Here is a 17893-nt window from a genome sequence, read left to right on the forward strand (position 1 = left end):
CTACCGTGCCTTCCGTACCTGCCTACCCGCCCGCCTAGGTTATGTACCTTACCCATTCCCGTTCCGCCGAACACTAGCATCGTACGATTTCCCTACCAGATCTCGATCGAAGTTACTGACGGCCTGACGTGACTACTGCTTGGCTCGAACGAGAAATCATTAGATATTGGATGTTCCTGGAATCTACCTATGCTTCCCGTCATTTCCTTTCTCCCATCACCCGGATTTGTAGGGATGCAGGTGGGCTCATATCTCTGGCGTTTAGTATCGCGGTCTGCAGATGGTTGGTGGGTAGGGGGTAGTGGGTAATGGGTAGTGGGTGGTTGGATAGTGGTAGCAAGCGAATGGGTCAGGGAAGTTGTTGACTGCATCCCGAGCGGCCATGGTTGTTTCGATGTGACTTGGGGGTTGAGTTGTTGTAGGTCCTTTGGACTTTGCTCCCTATGAACATATCTACTTTACGTACCCAGGTAGGTAGAGGTAGTTGTTTGGCTCGAGAGTAAAAGCTGCTCTCTCTCTCGCGCATATTTTAGGTATGTATTCTTCGGAAAAAGCAAGAAGAGAGGTAACCTTATGAAACCAGTCGATATTTATATGCCACACCTGCAAGACCTGCACTGAATGCCAGCTTCGGCAATATCATGCCATGTGGATGTCATGGTCACGCCATGCCATGCTAGGTCCATGTTTATGCCACGCATTCTAGGTAAGGTACCTTGGCGTGGTAAGGCGTATCCGGGTGTTTGGGTTATGGTTGTGTCAACAATAAATTTGTTGCGTGGTTATGAGACATGCATACCTATATCTCCATGCCCTCTCTAACGTACACACGCATTCGGATAGGTAACTTCTGGATATGGTTTGTAGGTACGTACAGAAGGGCTGAAGGGCTGAACTCACTTACTCACTCTCTCACTTGTAGAGTTTTATTGGGGTTTATTTTTATTTTTTTGCTGCCCATTTCGTCCATTTCCCTTCCAATTCAATGTCTTAGTCAGTTCAGTCCCTTAAACTTTCAAAGTGATTTCAAAGCGATTACTGTATCTCGTGGGCGGCCCATAGTGTCTGAGGTGTGTGTGTGTAGTGCTGCGTACCTCTAGTGAAAAGGAAGAAGAATAAAGAAAATGTGGCGCTTCCGCTTGGCGTCTATAATCGTACCATGTGCATGTCTCAACTTTTCCTTTTCGGTTGCAGTCCCAGCTCCCAGCTCCCAGGTCCGTGGGGATGGATGGATGGCATGTAGGGAGAGCATCAGTCGCCAGTCGGCTAGCTGCCTTTTACTGGGCTGTTTCTGTTCCTGTTCCTGTCCCTGTTCTCGCTTTTCCTGTTCGGTGATCGTTTATCACGTGCAATGTAGGTACATTCCAAAAGTAGAAACCTACCTAACTCGGGTCAAAGGCCCGGCCGGACGGGCTAGATTCAAGCCACAATGTCTTGTCTCTGTCTCTCTCGCTTGGCTTCTTTTAGGTAGCACCGTTCTTTCGGAACCGCGTGGGTTGAGTTGTTGAGGGGACGTTACACACTACCTAGAGGTATGTACCTACAAAGTAGGTATGCATGCATGTCTGTGTGTCTTTGGTCCATGTTGACATTCGAACTTGGACTTGACCTTGATTTTTTCCATCCGCGATCCGCGATCCGCGATCCGATTCAGTCACTCGAGACCCCTTCGGACCACCGCAGCGGACGCGGAGAGCGGACCAGAAATGAGAGGAGGGAGAGATGCAGTGCTCTTCTAAAGTATGTGTGTGTATCAGACAACCAGATTTATGGATCTGATCTGGGATTTGATTTGGGATTTAGGATTTGCCAAGCAGCGTCAATGTGGGATATGCAGGTAATGTAATAACTTTCCGAACGACTGGCACAAAGCGCGAAGCGAAGCGAAGCAAACCCAGGCAGCCAGATTGGTAGGCAGGTACCTCTAGGCAGGAATAAGGAAATGTGGGATAGGTACCTGCCTACCGGGATTTCATTCTCCAGATTTGCGACCAGTTCAGTCAGATGTACTGCTTGTTAGCGAGGGAGAATGAAAGCTGGAAGTACTTACCTAGGTATGTATGCCGGGTAGGTATGGAATGCATGCATGTATGTATGTCTCTCCTTTCCCTCGTGAGCGTGAGCGGGAAAGTCAGTTCTTGTGTAACGGTCTAGAACAGTTCCTTACCTCTCTCTCTCTCTTCAATGTATCCAGTCCTCACTCTCCGCATTCCCACCTCAATATTTTAGTCTTAGATACGTAGTCCAGGATATGTAGTGAAACGGCCAGACAGAGCAGAGCAGAGCAAAGCTGCGACAGCCCAGTCGGCCTTCCTGAACCCAAACAGTACCTATTCTTGGGAAGGGTCCAGAATGAGCTGAGTGTCAGTGAGCAAGTTTTTATTAACACTACCTACCAGACTATACTACACTACACACTATTCAGATATCTGTACTGTGTGAGCTCTGCCCCCATCACAGGACACTTCTTGACACTGTGCAGCACAGCGAGCCCAAACAGTCGGGAGGCTAGACTGGACTAGTACTAACCTACGGGTTGGAGAGACCGAAAGAAAGAAAGTCACTACCGAATTAGACTAAAACTTCGGTCAGTCCGTTCGGGGAGAAAGATGCTAAAAAGGGGGCGTTGCGTGTTCGTGAAGGGAGAGACCCTGAGACCGAGTTCGAGATGTCAAGGGAGAGCGATAGTAGTGTAGCTTTTTTTTATGTGTTGTACATTGGTAGCTGAACTGAACTGAATGAACACAGATAAAAAGCACGTGTGAAGGTCGTGTACATGGAGTGAATGGTGGACGGACAGGGAGATTATAAAAAAAGAAAGGAAAAGCTTCTAGAAGGGTTTGATAAGAATGAATGTCTTACAAAGAGGAGTCCTGCCGGTGAGATTTCATTTGCTGGTTTTTCTTTTTTGCCTTTGTACATTTTGTGAACGATGAAGACTTTCACCATCGCAGCAGTATGTAGTGTACTGTTACGTTACCATTGTGTAGTGTGGTGGAGAGGGCAAGAAAAGAAAGAGTCTGCAACATCAGTTTTGTCCGTCCGGGGCTCAACTTCCCCTTTTCTTGCTTTCCCTCTTCAAGATCATCGGGCCCGGATCTTGCGTGCCGGTGCACGACACACTTGCCCAGTACACCTACCCGACAAGGCCCGAGGATGAGCAGTGGTTGGGTACGTAGTATAGGTGGCACGTAAAACGGGGACATCCCGGCGGTACGGGTGAAACACGGCTTTTAATGCTGGCGAATGTAGTAGTGGGACGGATGATGATAATTGTTTCGGCACCGAGTGGTGCTTTTTTTTTTTTTTTTCGCACAGGAATTCTCCAAATAGAAGAACCTTCTTCACCTTCCATCTTGTGACACTGATGAGTTTTGGATGCCCCAATGACAGAGTAACAGTAAAAAAGTGTCCGAGTGTACGTGATTCAGATCAAACATGTATGGACACCCTGAGAGAGGCCACAACGGCGAGTGGCATTTGGGCGCGCACAAGTCAATGGTGTCTGGGGATCGGCCACTCGGCGATGGACTGGAGGATTCCCGGCTCTCACCCTGCCTGTTCTGTGCTTGGCTGGGCATCCACCAGGCGTCGTGCTAGGTAACGATCAGGTAAAAAAACGTGCTTTGGCGATGGTAACATCCACACTAACGCCAGCACTCGTCAGATGCCAACTCACTCCAGGAGGCATGTATGTAACACGTCTGTCTTGCTTGCTTGCGCAGTGGCTGGAGCTAGAGAAGGAGTCAGTGAAAAGTTCTCCGTCGGGTTCACAGGCAGACGAGGCAGGGTAAGGGGAATCATTTGGGCTCGAACCAGTTGTCAAGTAGTAAAAAGTGAGTTGTAGCAGACTTTTCATCGGGACCAACGGCAATTTCCCGAAAGGACGTCCTCGAGTTTCTCTACACGCGTAGCTAGCAGGGTATAAATGCACCTCAGACTCTTTGTGACGAGGAATGGGGTCTCCGTCTGCCAACTCTGTGTGACTGTGATTTTGAACTCCAGGCGTTCTGGCTACCAAACCATGACATTGTATGTCGTTGGAACTTTCTTTGTCTGCACACGCTCGCCTCACACAAGTATTGGTAGCAGGACTTGGGTATAGTTCATGCGTATGTGCGTCTGGACGCCTGAACGTGACTCATCTGCGAGTGTATTCCTTCATGCTGAGGCCCAGAACGATCAGCTGGCTTGGCTGAAGATGGATATTTGACGAGTCTCGAAGCGGTGACGGACTGGCCCCTTAGGATTGACGTAGATGGTTGCCCTTGCCACGGCAAAGCGGAAGAGTTGTGTCCTACCTGTCAGGACAACAGGGTCGATCCGGGATCCCCCCTCGAGCCACATCCATCTCTTATTGAAAGGATTGACACTATTTTGGCACACGAGCCTCAGGGTCCATCAGGAGTCGGAGGCTAAGCCGAGTCCTTAGACCCAATAAGGTTCCGTCAACCGGTTCGCAACAAAGACTTGTTCACGATAAGAGATTCCTCCTCGCAAGCTTGAACTCCTACAGCTTAGAAGCTGGAGTATCGGTCATACTACATCTCCACTCGGTACGGGCCGAAGATGGAAGCGGTGACCGCCGGGCATCTCATCTCGAGAGATGATGTCGTCTGTAAAGTTGCCACCTGCCCCTGAGGAAATGTAGAGTTTTTTTTTTCCCTCCGACTGCATGAGTTTGCTTCGGTGACCTCACTGAGCTCACTCTTGACAGCGGATATGACCGGCATTTCCCAAAAGTGCGAGGACTTCTTTCTTTTACCCGGGCTTGCTGCTGTGAAACCATACGAGGCAGGGCAGGCTCGACGATGTCTGTTGCACACTCCTCATCAGTGTGGATGTGATGTAACGAGTCGGGGCTCAAGCAGACGGCCAGAAGCAACCTTCCGTAACGAATCACAGATGCAACTGCAACAAGCGTCAACGGCGGTGATTATGGATCGCTTGATGGGACGCGCGAAGATCGGGGATGGAACTCATGTGCCATCATCTCCACCGATATCTGGCATTAGTGAGCTGGTATGGAGGCGAAGTTGACAAAGGTAAGGTAAGTCGTTGGGGGCGGAAGCGGAAGCGAGCCCGACTCCGGGCAAGTCCACCTTTTGCTTTGCAGCTGGCATGGTCCCTCCCGGTCTTTGTCTCTCAAGCTGTTCGTTCAGTAGCCAGTATGGTGACGATCTGGCTTGTCCGGTACTATGTACCAATTTCCACGAGAAATGGGCGTGGGCAGGGTGAGGAGCCAGCCAGTCAACGGTATCGATATGAGGTTCGCGTGTGTAGATGGTTACGGCGTCTAGCAGTTTTGCCATCGGGAACCAGCTTCGATTAATGAAGCTAATAAGCGCGGTATCTGGCAGATTAAAAAAAAAAAAAAAAAAAAAAAAAAAAAAAAAAAAGGTTGTTCCGCGGGCGCATGGCATTCAAGATGTGGAGGGATGAGTGAGACGGGTGTTTGATAGGACGCTTTGATGAGATATGTCGTCTCGTGTGTGTTGTGTACCTCTAGTGCATGGACCAGATAGCAGATGTGTCTAGTACATGCCTCCGCGGTTGGCGGCTTTGGCGGGTTTCCAGGCGTCAAACCTGCCGGTCGGGTCTGGAGGGGAAAAGGGAATGGTCTGGACAGGGACAGACGCCTGCTTCGCCACTCCAGCTTCCACTGGCCCGCTGCCACTGGCGTGTGAGTGGTCCTTGGTGGTTCCTCAGTGGTCCAGGCCTAGAACGGCACCTCCATGGGCAGGACTGCATCACCACCAAAGCAACGGATGAGAGACCCAGAAGAGGGTTAGATCTCCCGACGATGTTCTCAGATGACATGTCAACATGCCAGTGTCGTAGTATAGAGAAAAGGTTACGTCGCTGGCGATGCATAAGCTTCGGGTGTATCTCGCTGTTTTTGAATCTCTGGTGGTGGTGTCCCTGGTGTCGTTGCAGTGTAACAGTGGCCTGTGGGAATAGTGTGTACACTAATGGCGGTGCCGCACCTCAGCTGCTGGGAGGTTCCCTTGGTTGCCCTTTCCCCTTGAACCATTCAGTGAATTCCGAACTCCGTAGAGGTGGTGGGCAAGCAGCAGTGGAGGCCATCCCAAGCGGCCGGGGTGGGTAGCCGTATCGTTGCTATGAGTGGCCAGCATGTTTGACAGAGGGAAGTGCCGTAAATGCCTTTCAATTGCCCCCCCCAATTGAAGCCCAATGAAAGGTGGAATTGGTACTGGTGCGTCCTCATTCGATAGCCGAGGTGCATCATCCTATTTTTTTTCCTTCGTTTTCTCTGCTTTCGCTCATTACAATCATGGCGAGTGAGACGCCCCAATGTGGCGGCGGACGCGGAATGGGTTGACTTGCGACAGCGGAATGCAACTTGATGAATAGCGGAGAATGGAAGCTTCCATTTCAACGTCAAATCCTCTTTCTTTCTTTTTCTTTTTCCCTCGCTTTTTCTCCCTCCTGTCACTCTCCCACTTTCTTCATTCCATCCCACACTCTGTCCGTCCACGGGCCAGAGAGTTGACGCGTCTGAGCCTGAGAGCCTGAGAGCCTTGCGCGCATTCCGCAGACCGGAGCTGAAGGAGGCGAAGAAAAAAAAAGGCCCTGAAGGGGAGAAAAAAAAGAGTTCGTGTTCGGACGATCTCCAACCAAGTGAAATGTGGAAATGTGATGGTGCCAAGTGATAGAGGAGTACCAACCAACACACAACAGGCCATGTGAGGTACTTTGCAAGTCAAGAGGGAAAGACTCCTGTGATAGCTCTCCCTTTGGTGTTGGTGAGTGATCCCCTGGATGATGCTGGATACCTAGGTATGGTGCCTGGCGAGCTTGTGCTGTGTTCGGGGAGCGGAGCCCGGATCAAGAGGATCATCGAGCGAGGGAAGGGGGAGAGAAAAAGAGAAGGAAGGACCCCAGTGTCCACTGTCCACTGCCCTGAGAGCCAATAAGCTACCTAACCCCACCCATTACCGTACACTATTAGCTACACCTGTACAGGCTACCTGTATCGCTGTTAACGTTAAAGACGCAACAGCCGTGCGCTTATTTTCTTATTTTCTCAACTTCGGGGACTTTGTGGTCTTTTTGTTTCACTCTTGTTCGTCCACAATGTCCATCACACCTACTCGGACTAGAGCACATGGAGGCTACCCATGACAACTGAAGTATCCAAAGTCTAGGGAAGCCTCCTGTTTTAACCCATCAGCAGCTGGACAAACACGAGTCAGGTAGCTCTCCAGTCTCTTCTCTCCATCTGCAGGCCACTTCAATAGTGTTGTCAAGGTTTACCAGTCAACACACAACACCTTATCCAGCTTCCCTTGCTGCCGGGAACAAACTTGATGGGACCGGTCAAGGTAGCTGAAGCCAGGCAGACCATGACAGCTGACCAAGATATCGGATTCAACAAAGATGCCGTCTGCGCGTCTCCCACAATCTTGTAGGCATGTAATGTAAAGTAGGTACACGTCAGAAGACTACTATGATCGTGCCAAGCTGGAGGAGACGTTTTCAAGATCTAGTGTAGATGTACTACGTAAACGCACATAACAGACACCAGGTATCATGGTGCAGTCCACAGCATTGGACACTCTGCCGTACCCCCTTCAGGTGCCAAGCTTCCCTTCCCTTTCCAGCACCAACTTCCCACCAGCGCCCGCCGTTGTTGGGGGGGCCACGAGGGGGTACTAGAGGAGGTACGTACCACAGTGCGGTAGCGTGTGGGATTCCATCCTTCCATTCTCTGGATTCCCACTACGATGGTCCTAACGCATATGCAGGTCGCTCGCTCCCAGGCCGGGTGCTGCGGGTCACCTTCCAGGGCAAGTACCGCAGTTATCGAACGACCTAGCTTCTGGGACCCAATGGGGCGATCAGAAGGGCCAAGGAAGTGGTGAAGGTACAGCGAACAATTGAGGCCCTGCTACCTGTACGTACCACTCCATCGAACCTCCCAAAGTGAGTGAAAGCCGAGACCTATCATCCTGGACAACCTCGTCCGAGAATCATCCTTAATTCTAACTTCCTTTTTTCCTTCCCGTTCCCTTTCCCTCCTCCCACGTCTTTCCTCCCCGCCTTTACTTTGTCACGAGGGTAAACAACGTTGTCTCAGTCTCGGTTTCCTGCGCTGTCGGCATCGACGGTCTTGTGGTCTGGGTCTCGTCTTTCTTCTTTAATAGATCTCTCTCTTTCAAATAAGTATCCATCTTGTGCTTTTCTTGGACTCGGGAGAAAAAAAAAGAAAAAAAAGAGTTGCCATCCACTCCCCTCCTCCGTCATCATCACCACAGATCGCGCTGTCCACATCCACGATCCCGTCACAACAACCCAATTTTCAACAGGCAGTTTAACACTAAACTCAACCATTCATCCATCCACGCTGTCGCCCTCAAAAACGCCCCCGGGTCCAGCCTCGCCGACTGCCCAATGCCGGCTTCCTCGAGGCAACCCTTCCTTCACGATGGCTACCATCGAGCCACGGCTGATGCACCTTTCAACCGTACTCAACACTCAGCAAGCCGATAGCCCGTCACCTGCTCAGCTCGGTCCTCTAACGACCCCTGCGAACAACAACTCGCTCTTCCTACCCACTCTGCCCCGTGATGCTGGACAGCATCAACAGCAGCAGCAGCAGCAGAGAAACGACAACCAACTACCGACACTACCGCCGATTCATACGCTAAGTAACGAGTCGTTGGCCAAGCAGACGCCAAGGATAGACCATTTTGGAAGCGATCCTGCAGCTCGTCACCCTCCTTCGAGCTATTCACTCCAATTGCTGCTTTCCAACTCTCCAGAGGCGAGCAGTACATCCCTCTCTTCTCTGCGCAGGCCTGCAGACGACCACCCCGATGCTCTCCACGATGCCTACAACAAGAAGCGACAGCGGGCCCTCGCTGCCAAAGACGATTATGTCCAGTTACCTCAGCCGCTCAAGAAACAAAAGTCCACTCAAGAGGTGGTTCTTCAACAAGTAGTCACGGTGCCACCCATCCTCAACGGACTCCACGAACCGCCACCCAACCCCAACGCCAGCAGGTTTCCCCCGATACTCTCTGGTGTTGACCATGAGCCACCGAGGATCAGCGGTTATATGCATGATCTCACTCCTCCGGCCCATATCCCTGCCTCGACAACAACAACACCCCCTGCGGAGTGGTCCATCACATCACCACCCCCAACAGACGGGGACAAGACCAGTGGTGGTGGCAAGGCAAAACGAAGGGCGGCGAAACCACGGAGGAAGTGGTCCGATGAGGAAACCAACAATCTTCTGCTGGGTGTCAGTCGGCATGGTGTTGGAAAATGGACGACGATTCTGGAGGATCCCGACTACAAGTTCAACGATCGGACTGCGGGTGACCTCAAGGACCGGTTTCGGACCTGCTGTCCCGAGGAGCTGCGTTCCGGGTCAGCAAAGAGAAGTCCTGGGGTCGACAAGTCTACATCAGGCGAATCAAGCAGCCACGTTCATCACCACAGCAGGCACAAGAACGGCTTGTCGCTGGACGCTCTCTTGAGCAACCCAGAAGTTGGACCGAGTGATAAGGATAGGGGCGATTCGGACTCGGCCCCTGCGAAACAGAGAAAAAGTCGGGCACACCGGAAGAAGATGGAAGATCTTGTCGAGCTGGGAATAAGGGGCCCATTCAAAAAGTCTCACCGTCGTGAAAGGCGTCCATTTACGGACCTTGACGACAAGGAAATTCTGGCAGGACTCAAGAAGCACGGGCCTGCTTGGACCAAGATCCAACGCGATCCAGAGTATCATCTTCAAAGCCGCCAGCCCACGGATTTGCGTGACCGGGTTCGTAACAAATATCCTGCCATTTACGCAAGCATCGAGAAGACGAATCCCCGGGACAAGGACCAACAAGCCCGTGGCAGCGCGGAGGCGTCTTCATCCCACATCAATCTACTGGAACCTTCCATCAACCCTACCATGTCGAAAAGTCTCGAACCGACCATAGCTCGATCTATCGAACCGCAAGTATCGCGGCAGAGTTCCAGGGAAGAATTGCCCAAGTGGCTCCCGAGCACAACATGCGATCCGACAGAGACTTTGCCCGGTCTAGCTTCTGTCTTTGCGGACATGCCTGACGGTCCTTTGCCGTCGTCATACTTCGGAGGACCGCCTGACATGGATATTTCCCGACTTCTGCTAAATGATGCCCAAGACCCTTCAGCCTCTGAACGCCTGAGATACGGACAGGGAGGTATGGGAGGAGGGGGGCCGGTCCTTCCAGGAGGTCAGGATGGTTCATCGGGTGGGCCCGCCCACCGGAGGGCTCTTTAAACGACGAAGTAACAGGTAGGCATACAGAGAGCTTGCTACAAATGTTGCAATCTTTTGCCATCAACGAGAGAGATCTTTTGACATCTCCGACACAGGGGAATTCTCGCACAGGGAACGGCCAGCGTATATCGTTTCGAAGCTGACGAACTTCAATTTGTTTTTGCTATGTTATCAGCGTATACGGGTTTCTAGATGAAGGGCGTAAGCGGTCATCAGGGCGGGATTCGAGAAACAGTTTTCTTTGCGTTTATATACACCGGGCGGCGTCAGTCAAGGGGCTGGCAAAAGATTGGCATTGGGAAATCAGGGACACGCATTTGTCTCTCAGGAAGGAGAGGCAACATTGGGAGGAGTGTATCACACATATTCATGGAGAACGTCTCCTTGGTTGAGACAGATATCAGATCTACAGAACGATTTGAAGCGGGAGTAACCTTCCACTTCGGGAGGAAGACGAGATTACGAGAGAGATACAAGAAACAAGAAGATATACCAGTGATAGGCATGCATAACTACCTAACAGTAGCATGCCAAAGTGTTCAAAGTACACGAGCGAAGCAAATAGGAGTTGGATTGACTTTGATCAATGCATGGTCTGATGCCAGAATGAATATCGTGAGGTGCTTTGCGAGTTAACGTATCAACCGAGTCTGATAAGAGCGTTTGTTCATGATGTCAGGCCACTGCGGGAGAAAATGGTGATCACATTTCAGGGGGGCAACAGTCCGGAGACGGGAAGGACGATCATTTGACGTCAACCCTAACCCCGATTGCTCGCTTCTTCCAGGCTTTCAGCTGGCGACTGCTCCACAGCAAGTGAGGCGTCGCGGTGGGGCGCAAACCACAAGGTGGAGCACAGACCAGGCGGATTCGCGACTGCCAAGCGCCAAGCGCAATTGCCGGCTCTCACCGCCTGCACACAGGCCGCTAGGGTTTTCGAGGCACAAAACACTTTTCATATTTACCTGGCCGGCCTCTTCGACGAACTTTCCCTCCCGATTTTCTCGACCAGCAAATCCATTAGCCAACCGTCAAAATGGGCAGAGGACCGTAAGTAGACCACCCCTATGGATCGTTGACGATATGCTTTCGACGAGACGATGCTTTTCGGGGACGCTGCATTTGGGCGACCAGTTTCGAATTCGGTCACGTCTTCGAAATTGGGTGCCAAACGCTGCAACACCAAAAGATCACGTCGAGATGTCACAATCGCAAAACCTGATGGCGGATGGCCATGACTGACTCTTGCTCCCTACTTCAGGAAGAAGCACCAGAAGCGCCTTAGCGCCCCCTCGCACTGGCTTCTCGACAAGCTGTCGGGTGTCTATGCTCCCCGCCCTTCCGCTGGTCCTCACAAGCTCCGCGAGTGCATGCCCCTCATCGTCTTCGTCCGCAACAGACTGAAGTATGCTCTCAACTACCGCGAGACCAAGGCCATCATGATGCAGCGCCTCATCAAGGTCGACGGCAAGGTCCGCACCGACATCACCTACCCCGCCGGCTTCATGGACGTCATCACCATCGAGAAGACTGGCGAGCACTTCCGTCTCATCTACGACACCAAGGGCCGTTTCACCGTCCACCGCATCCAGGATGAGGAGGCCAAGTACAAGCTCGGCAAGGTCAAGCGCGTCCAGCTCGGCAAGGGCGGTATCCCATTCTTGGTTACGCATGATGCCAGGACGTAAGTTCTGCCCACATCTATCAGCCGTTGGACCAAGCTTTGGTAGATACGCGTGGAAGTTCACCCTTCTTCCACACTCCCTACTTTTGTCCTTAGCGACTTTTGTTCTGCGGGATACAGTGGGAAAGTGTGGAACGGGGGAACATATTCCTCTGCGGCATCACACATACCTTCAAGCAAGGATCTATACGGCTGGTACGTCCAATTTTTCCCACGGTTGACTAACCCATGTGCGTGACAAACAGCATCCGCTACCCCGACCCCTTGATCAAGGTCAACGACACTGTCAAGATCAACCTTGAGACTGGCAAGATCGAGGACTTCGTCAAGTTCGACACTGGTTCCATCGCCATGGTTACTGGCGGTCGTAACATGGGCCGTGTTGGTGTCATCACCCACCGTGAGCGTCACGATGGTGGTTTCAACATCATCCACGTCAAGGATGCCCTTGACAACACCTTCGCTACCCGCGAGTCCAACGTTTTCGTTATCGGCTCCGAGAAGCCCTGGATCTCCCTCCCCAAGGGCAAGGGTGTCAAGCTCTCCATCGCTGAGGAGCGTGACCGCCGCCGCGCCAACGCCATTGCTCACTAAATGTGTGCAAGTACGGTGTTTTCTGGTGCTGGTTCCCATGACTAAGGATTTCGGGGCATAAAAAACGGGGGCTTCTGGCTTTGGTTGATACCTAACGATGAAGAAATGCATGCTGGGATGGAGTTATTAACGGGGAATGTGAAATTTCAAGATACCCGTCGCGTAAGAGCGACGAGCCTTAGCTCCGGACCCTAGGTATTTTCTAGTTCTAGATGGATGTCCATCAAACATGGCTCCTGATAACTGGATTACAACAAGTGGGCCCCCGTGCCCTTAACCTTATTCAAACTCTGTCTGATCCAGCTCTTGTCATCTCGCTATTGTGAATGTGATGTTGCTTATATCGTTGAATCCATTGGCGAGATCTCTCCGACTTCCGTGACCATCACATTGCTCTAGGGTCCTAGTACTAGCTTGGGTTCAACTCATCACCCAACGACGTGCTCGCCAACCATGCCCAAGATGACCTTATCCGGACGACACATCAAACCAACGACCTCTCATCACTCGCCCACTCGGCTTTGAACCACTCGGATCATTTGGTCACTTCTCGAGCCCTTCGCTCCCCTCCTCCCCATTTCTTCCCGCCCTTACCCATCATGAACTATTTCCGTCTGGGCGCCCCATAGTCCCATAATCCTAACCTAACTTCGATGCTACCACGAGAAAACGTGTTGGTGATATCCCCCTGCCTCCTGCTCCCCCAGCCTTCATATTTCATGGATTTGTTAAGGCCCCGTCTGTGATCACAGTGATGGATTCTCAAGCGCGCCAACCGGATTACAACCGAACTTGGGTCATCAAGTTCAATTTTCACATGGTAGAATATCGAGGGGACAAAAAGATTCATCATGGCTCTTGGGACACTTCATTCACGCTTGGACTATCTTGCTGGATAACCATAACACGTCAAGCTTCAAGTGTCGCGGTAATCGGATGTACTTGAACCTGATAGCCATGGACTTTGGAGTTGGGAATTGGGGCATCGAGAATTCATTTCTCATTGGGTTTTCATGTTTCTCTTGTTTCTCACGGGGATAGACGGGACGTTAACCCCGGATGTCTAGACCATCATTTGCTACATCATTGAAATCCCTATCGCAGAACTGAACTTCTTTCGAAATTTAAATTCACTGCCAACCCAACTCGTTGAAGAGAAAGGTAATTCAGCTGTACCTCGCACAGGCCAGTCCAGTCGGGTACCCCAACGAAGTGCTCCCCCTATGCTCTATGGCTACTTCGTCATTGATCTAGCTCTAAATGGAAGCACAGAGTACCTACCTACAGAGGGGATAAAGGGAGTGTCAGTCTTGTTAGCCAGGTACTGGGAACCAACGTCAGGGTGTTACTTTTTTTTTTTTTTTTTTCCTTCTCATTACCTTTACCCTTGGTTACCCCTGGTCGGTCATTATTTCTAAGCGAAGACCACTACCTCTACATAGTTATTTTCCTTCTACTTTCCTCCCGGACGACCTATTTGTGTGAAAGGCTCTATGAGGAAGAAATAAGTGGCGGCAGTGCCCCGTAAGCCAGACAACAGAAAGGAGGTGGGGAAGTAGGCGGGAGAGAGGGAAGGGGTTCGGTGGGAAGCGAAAGGGCCCGGGCGGCTAGAGAACGAGAGTCACTACCCCTGAAGACTTTTTGGGTTTTCTCTTCTTGGAGGTGTCCTTGAGACTCTCCTAAAATCACCTTCAAAGACACGAGAGTCCAAGCGGCTAAACAGAGGGTACCTCGTTGTGATAGTGGCGCCGGAAGCATCATATCGGGCATCAAATAGCTAAGTCAGAAGTCTGACTCGGGAGGGTTGGGCTGAGCAGTACAGTGTTCGTCAACTGCTGGGTTGGGTTTGAGAGCTGCGGTTGAGAGGCCATGGGAAGCGGAAACAGACGAGTGACTGGAAATGGGTGGGAGAGGGTAAGGGCGCAAAACGCGGCTACCGCGCTGTTCCTGAAGTGCAAGGCAAGACTGGCCCGTCCGGAAGGAATCGGGTGTGATGAGATACGCTGGCATGTCAGATACGATGTGATGACACTTAGTGTTGATCGGAGTGTTGGTGTAGTGGAGTGTTGATGTTGGTGTTGGCGGGAAGTGAACGAGTAGAACCAGATGGGGCATTTCCGAGCAAGCATAGACAGATGACTGGATCTCTGTACAGGTCCTTTTCTTGCTCCCTTCTTGGTTACGAAGACCATGGCGGGTTCGGGTGACGAGTGTCCTTGATCCGAGCGAATCATGGTGATGTTTGCCTGCTCGACGGCTTGACGGGGCAGTTGGGCAGTACACCCGGGTCGGGGCTTGACCGAGTAGGCAGTAGGCCTGACATTGGCGCCATGGACGAAGATATCCTTCTGTGCCTTCTCTTTCTTTCGTGATTAAATGGTTAGTGTCCGGGTAAATCGACTCTTGGAAACAACATTGATCAGTCAGTACAATGGTGATAACAGAGCACACTTTGTGCACGGCATCGTCTAGGTGTAGATAACACAAACGTCTTTACGCAAGTGGTCATGACTGAGAGCCAGTCACCATTGAGTGGCTTACAGAGGAATCCAGCTTGACGCACCCCTCAGATAAGCCGAAGTGACCGATGTCTGTGTTGTAAGTTCTTCCTTCGCCATAGACGCCGTTTCAGTCTAGCTCTTCCGAGTGACTGTAGGTACGTCGAACAGGGACTTGAGCCAGTGAATGGGTCAATACGGGGTTTAGTGAAGAAGCTGAAGGAAGAGTCGTCCCCATAAGACTCGGCCCTTGCTTAAACTTGCTCCATTAATGACCCTTGGGCCAGCCAAACCCCTTATGGTCTTCACTGTGTTTTACCGTTTCTTATTCACTCCCTTCCTTCCCATAAGGGTGGCTTTTCAATATCTATACCAGCGCTTCTTCCTTTCTTTGTGCCCCATGTAGTAAGTGACCACTTGTCAGGTGCGAGTGTTGAAGGCTTTCCCATCCTCGGCGTATGTCGCTGTCTTTTCTTAAATTGTGTGATCTAAGAACTGCGAGTTGCTAGGACATGCAAACATTTCCCTGTTTGCAATTCACCACTGTGAGCTGAATTACCGGATGCTCATTCACCGATGAGTTGCCATTGCCTTCATCTAGTTGCGTTGGTTTTTGCTGTGCTCAGCAATACTGGCAGGGGGAGCTTTTTCCTGTGTTACTCGGCACATACTCGCCTCCGAACCGCTTGATCAGCAAGCCAAGCCAGGCACGACAACGGCTGTTAGTGTCAAAGTTAATGAGGCTGAGGCATACACGAACCGATGGGAGAAGGGGAGGTAGTATATATCAAGTAATGGCAAACCATACAGTATGCAATTACCTAGCCAGTACCACGACTCTCCTCAGAAGCACGACATACCAAGGCGTTCTTCTCGGTTTACGACATTTGATGACGAAAGTAATAATTAATTGGGAAGGATTCGTGGTGAGGAGCGGGAGAAATCCAAGGTGCAATGGTGAGTTCATGCTGTTGGCGGGTGACAACATATTTCGACGGTGTGGGCTAGCTGGGACTCTACTTGAACATCCCCTAGATGATTCGTAAAGCAATGCTTCTTTTCGCTCGTATGTTTGTGTTTTGACCTTACTGTCAACGTCGTAAAAATCGAGTTCTTTCCCAGCTAGTAAGAGGCCATTCATTCACGTATGCGAAGGCGGACTAGACTTGTCTGCCGTAGCTGGTTGATATCTTCAGAAGTTCGTAGCCATTCAACTGATGTTTCATCTGGCCATCCTGCCCAGTCTCGTGACCATCAGCTGACGTGCGGGTAAATGCCTGAAGGGTGCGGAAGGCTTTTTTCTCATCATGTCCATCTGTCGCTCCCAGTGCTGGGAGGGGCGAGTGGTAGATACGTACCATCTTGACAAAAATTGAGGTGTCAACTACACTACTTCCCAGCGATGTCCGGATGTTGATCATCGTACATGAGATAGAAGCAAGTGAGTGCAGTAGTCTTGAGCCTATGTGATGTTTGTCGTGCCGTCTAGACCAATCCTGGCCAAGGCCTAAGGAAGGGAAAGGGTCACGATCGATGGGCGCTTGTCCATCCATGGTCATCATTGGTGTGCTGGCCATAACATGCTCTGCCGCACCTTCTTGTATGGAGTGCTACATATGCAAAGCTGTACGCTTGGGGCCAGGCCGTGGTCCGGAGCATCTTGGTTGAGAATTAGCTTCCTGCGTAGTGCGGCTACGCTTGCAAAGTTTGATACTGGCTAACGACGTCGGTGATATCCAGCTGGTCAGGGGTTTGTTTTTGGATGTTACTGTGAAGACGGAGAACAATGGGTAATGCAGGCAGTCAATGTAGTAGACACAAAGGGCGCTGTGAGGATGCACACCAGATATGGTGACGAAGGCCAGTGAAAAGCCTCGAAGCTGCCATTGCTACTCGCCACACTGTTGGGCTCCTTCTGGCTTCTGAAGGAATTCTGGAATCCAAGTCGGCACCGTGGCCGAACTAACTGCCCACCGTGCCATCCTTCGGAGATGAGTGGGCATGTGGGCGGCTGTCTGTCTGACCCTGCCGGCCTGTCAACTCTGCGTAAGACATTGCTTTTTCTGCTCCGACAATTTGGAGGTGGCGTCTCGCTTGAGCTCTCGCCGATAATTGTCTGTAATGGCAATCCCGAGTCTTTATGCCTTGGCATCTCGGACCACCATGAAGTAGCGAATTCGAACGCGAAGAAACGAGACAGGCAAGGGATGACCACAATGTTTGTACTTGAAAGTTTGCTTTCTTCGCTTGAACTAGTCAAGTGTATGACATGCCGGCCGAAGGAGTAAACAAGCTTGAGAGGGGATGGGGTATGACAACGGGCAAGTGCGGTTGCTGAGGGGGTGTGTGTAGGTTGATGTCTGACTGTAAGGTTGGCTCAGCTTGACAGAACTCGAAGGATTCGAAGACACGGAGAAGAGGAAGGTTTGAGAACGGTTTCCAGTTTCCTCGGTTCGAAAGAAGCGGTCTGCAAGGTATGAAATGGAAGCCATTCCCACAGGAGCGCATCAACAACGTAAGCTGAAAAGAAGACCAGGCGGTTACTCCGAGGCAGGAAGACTAGGTGAGACTCTGCGATGTCGTTGGTCTGGTGGTGGGACCGTGGGACCGTGTAACCCCATGACGGTAAATCTGCTCCTCTGGGATGCAGGAAGAATGGCGACGAAGCTTGTGCCAGATGGACAGGACTCACACGTTCTGTCTCAGAGACAATGTGGAAGCTGGTTGGTGGTGAAATTCCATGCTGAGGCTCAGCGATCTGTGCCTCTTGGAAGCGTGTGGGAGTGCGGCAATGACTGAATGTCAAACCGTGCAAAGTTCTTTCCCCCACTG

The 17893-nt window shown here is 51.2% G+C and overlaps 2 protein-coding genes across 2 annotated transcripts; both read left to right on the forward strand.

Annotated features, from left to right (window-relative positions):
- Positions 1-8443: 8443 nt before the first annotated feature.
- SMAC4_05266 (uncharacterized protein) lies at positions 8444-10867 on the forward strand. The gene has a single exon (XM_003347016.2). The coding sequence runs from the start codon at positions 8450-8452 to the stop codon at positions 10283-10285; it is 1836 nt and encodes a 611-aa protein (XP_003347064.1). The 5' UTR covers positions 8444-8449; the 3' UTR covers positions 10286-10867.
- A 405-nt stretch (positions 10868-11272) lies between these two features.
- On the forward strand, positions 11273-12834 carry SMAC4_05267 (40S ribosomal protein eS4). The gene is made up of 3 exons (XM_003347017.2): positions 11273-11335; positions 11547-11969; positions 12215-12834. The coding sequence occupies exons 1-3, from the start codon at positions 11322-11324 to the stop codon at positions 12561-12563; spliced, it is 786 nt and encodes a 261-aa protein (XP_003347065.1). The 5' UTR covers positions 11273-11321; the 3' UTR covers positions 12564-12834.
- Positions 12835-17893: the final 5059 nt, after the last annotated feature.

This window comes from Sordaria macrospora, chromosome 1 (assembly GCF_033870435.1).
Source record: "Sordaria macrospora chromosome 1, complete sequence".
NCBI classification, from domain to species: domain Eukaryota; kingdom Fungi; phylum Ascomycota; class Sordariomycetes; order Sordariales; family Sordariaceae; genus Sordaria; species Sordaria macrospora.

Bases quoted from the DNA above. Each gene is read 5' to 3' on its own strand.
- SMAC4_05266 (XM_003347016.2), top strand. From the start codon at position 8,450: ATGGCTACCATCGAGCCACGGCTGATGCACCTTTCAACCGTACTCAAC.
- SMAC4_05267 (XM_003347017.2), top strand. The intron at 11,970-12,214 runs GTAAGTTCTGCC...CGTGACAAACAG, and splicing joins GTTACGCATGATGCCAGGAC to CATCCGCTACCCCGACCCCT.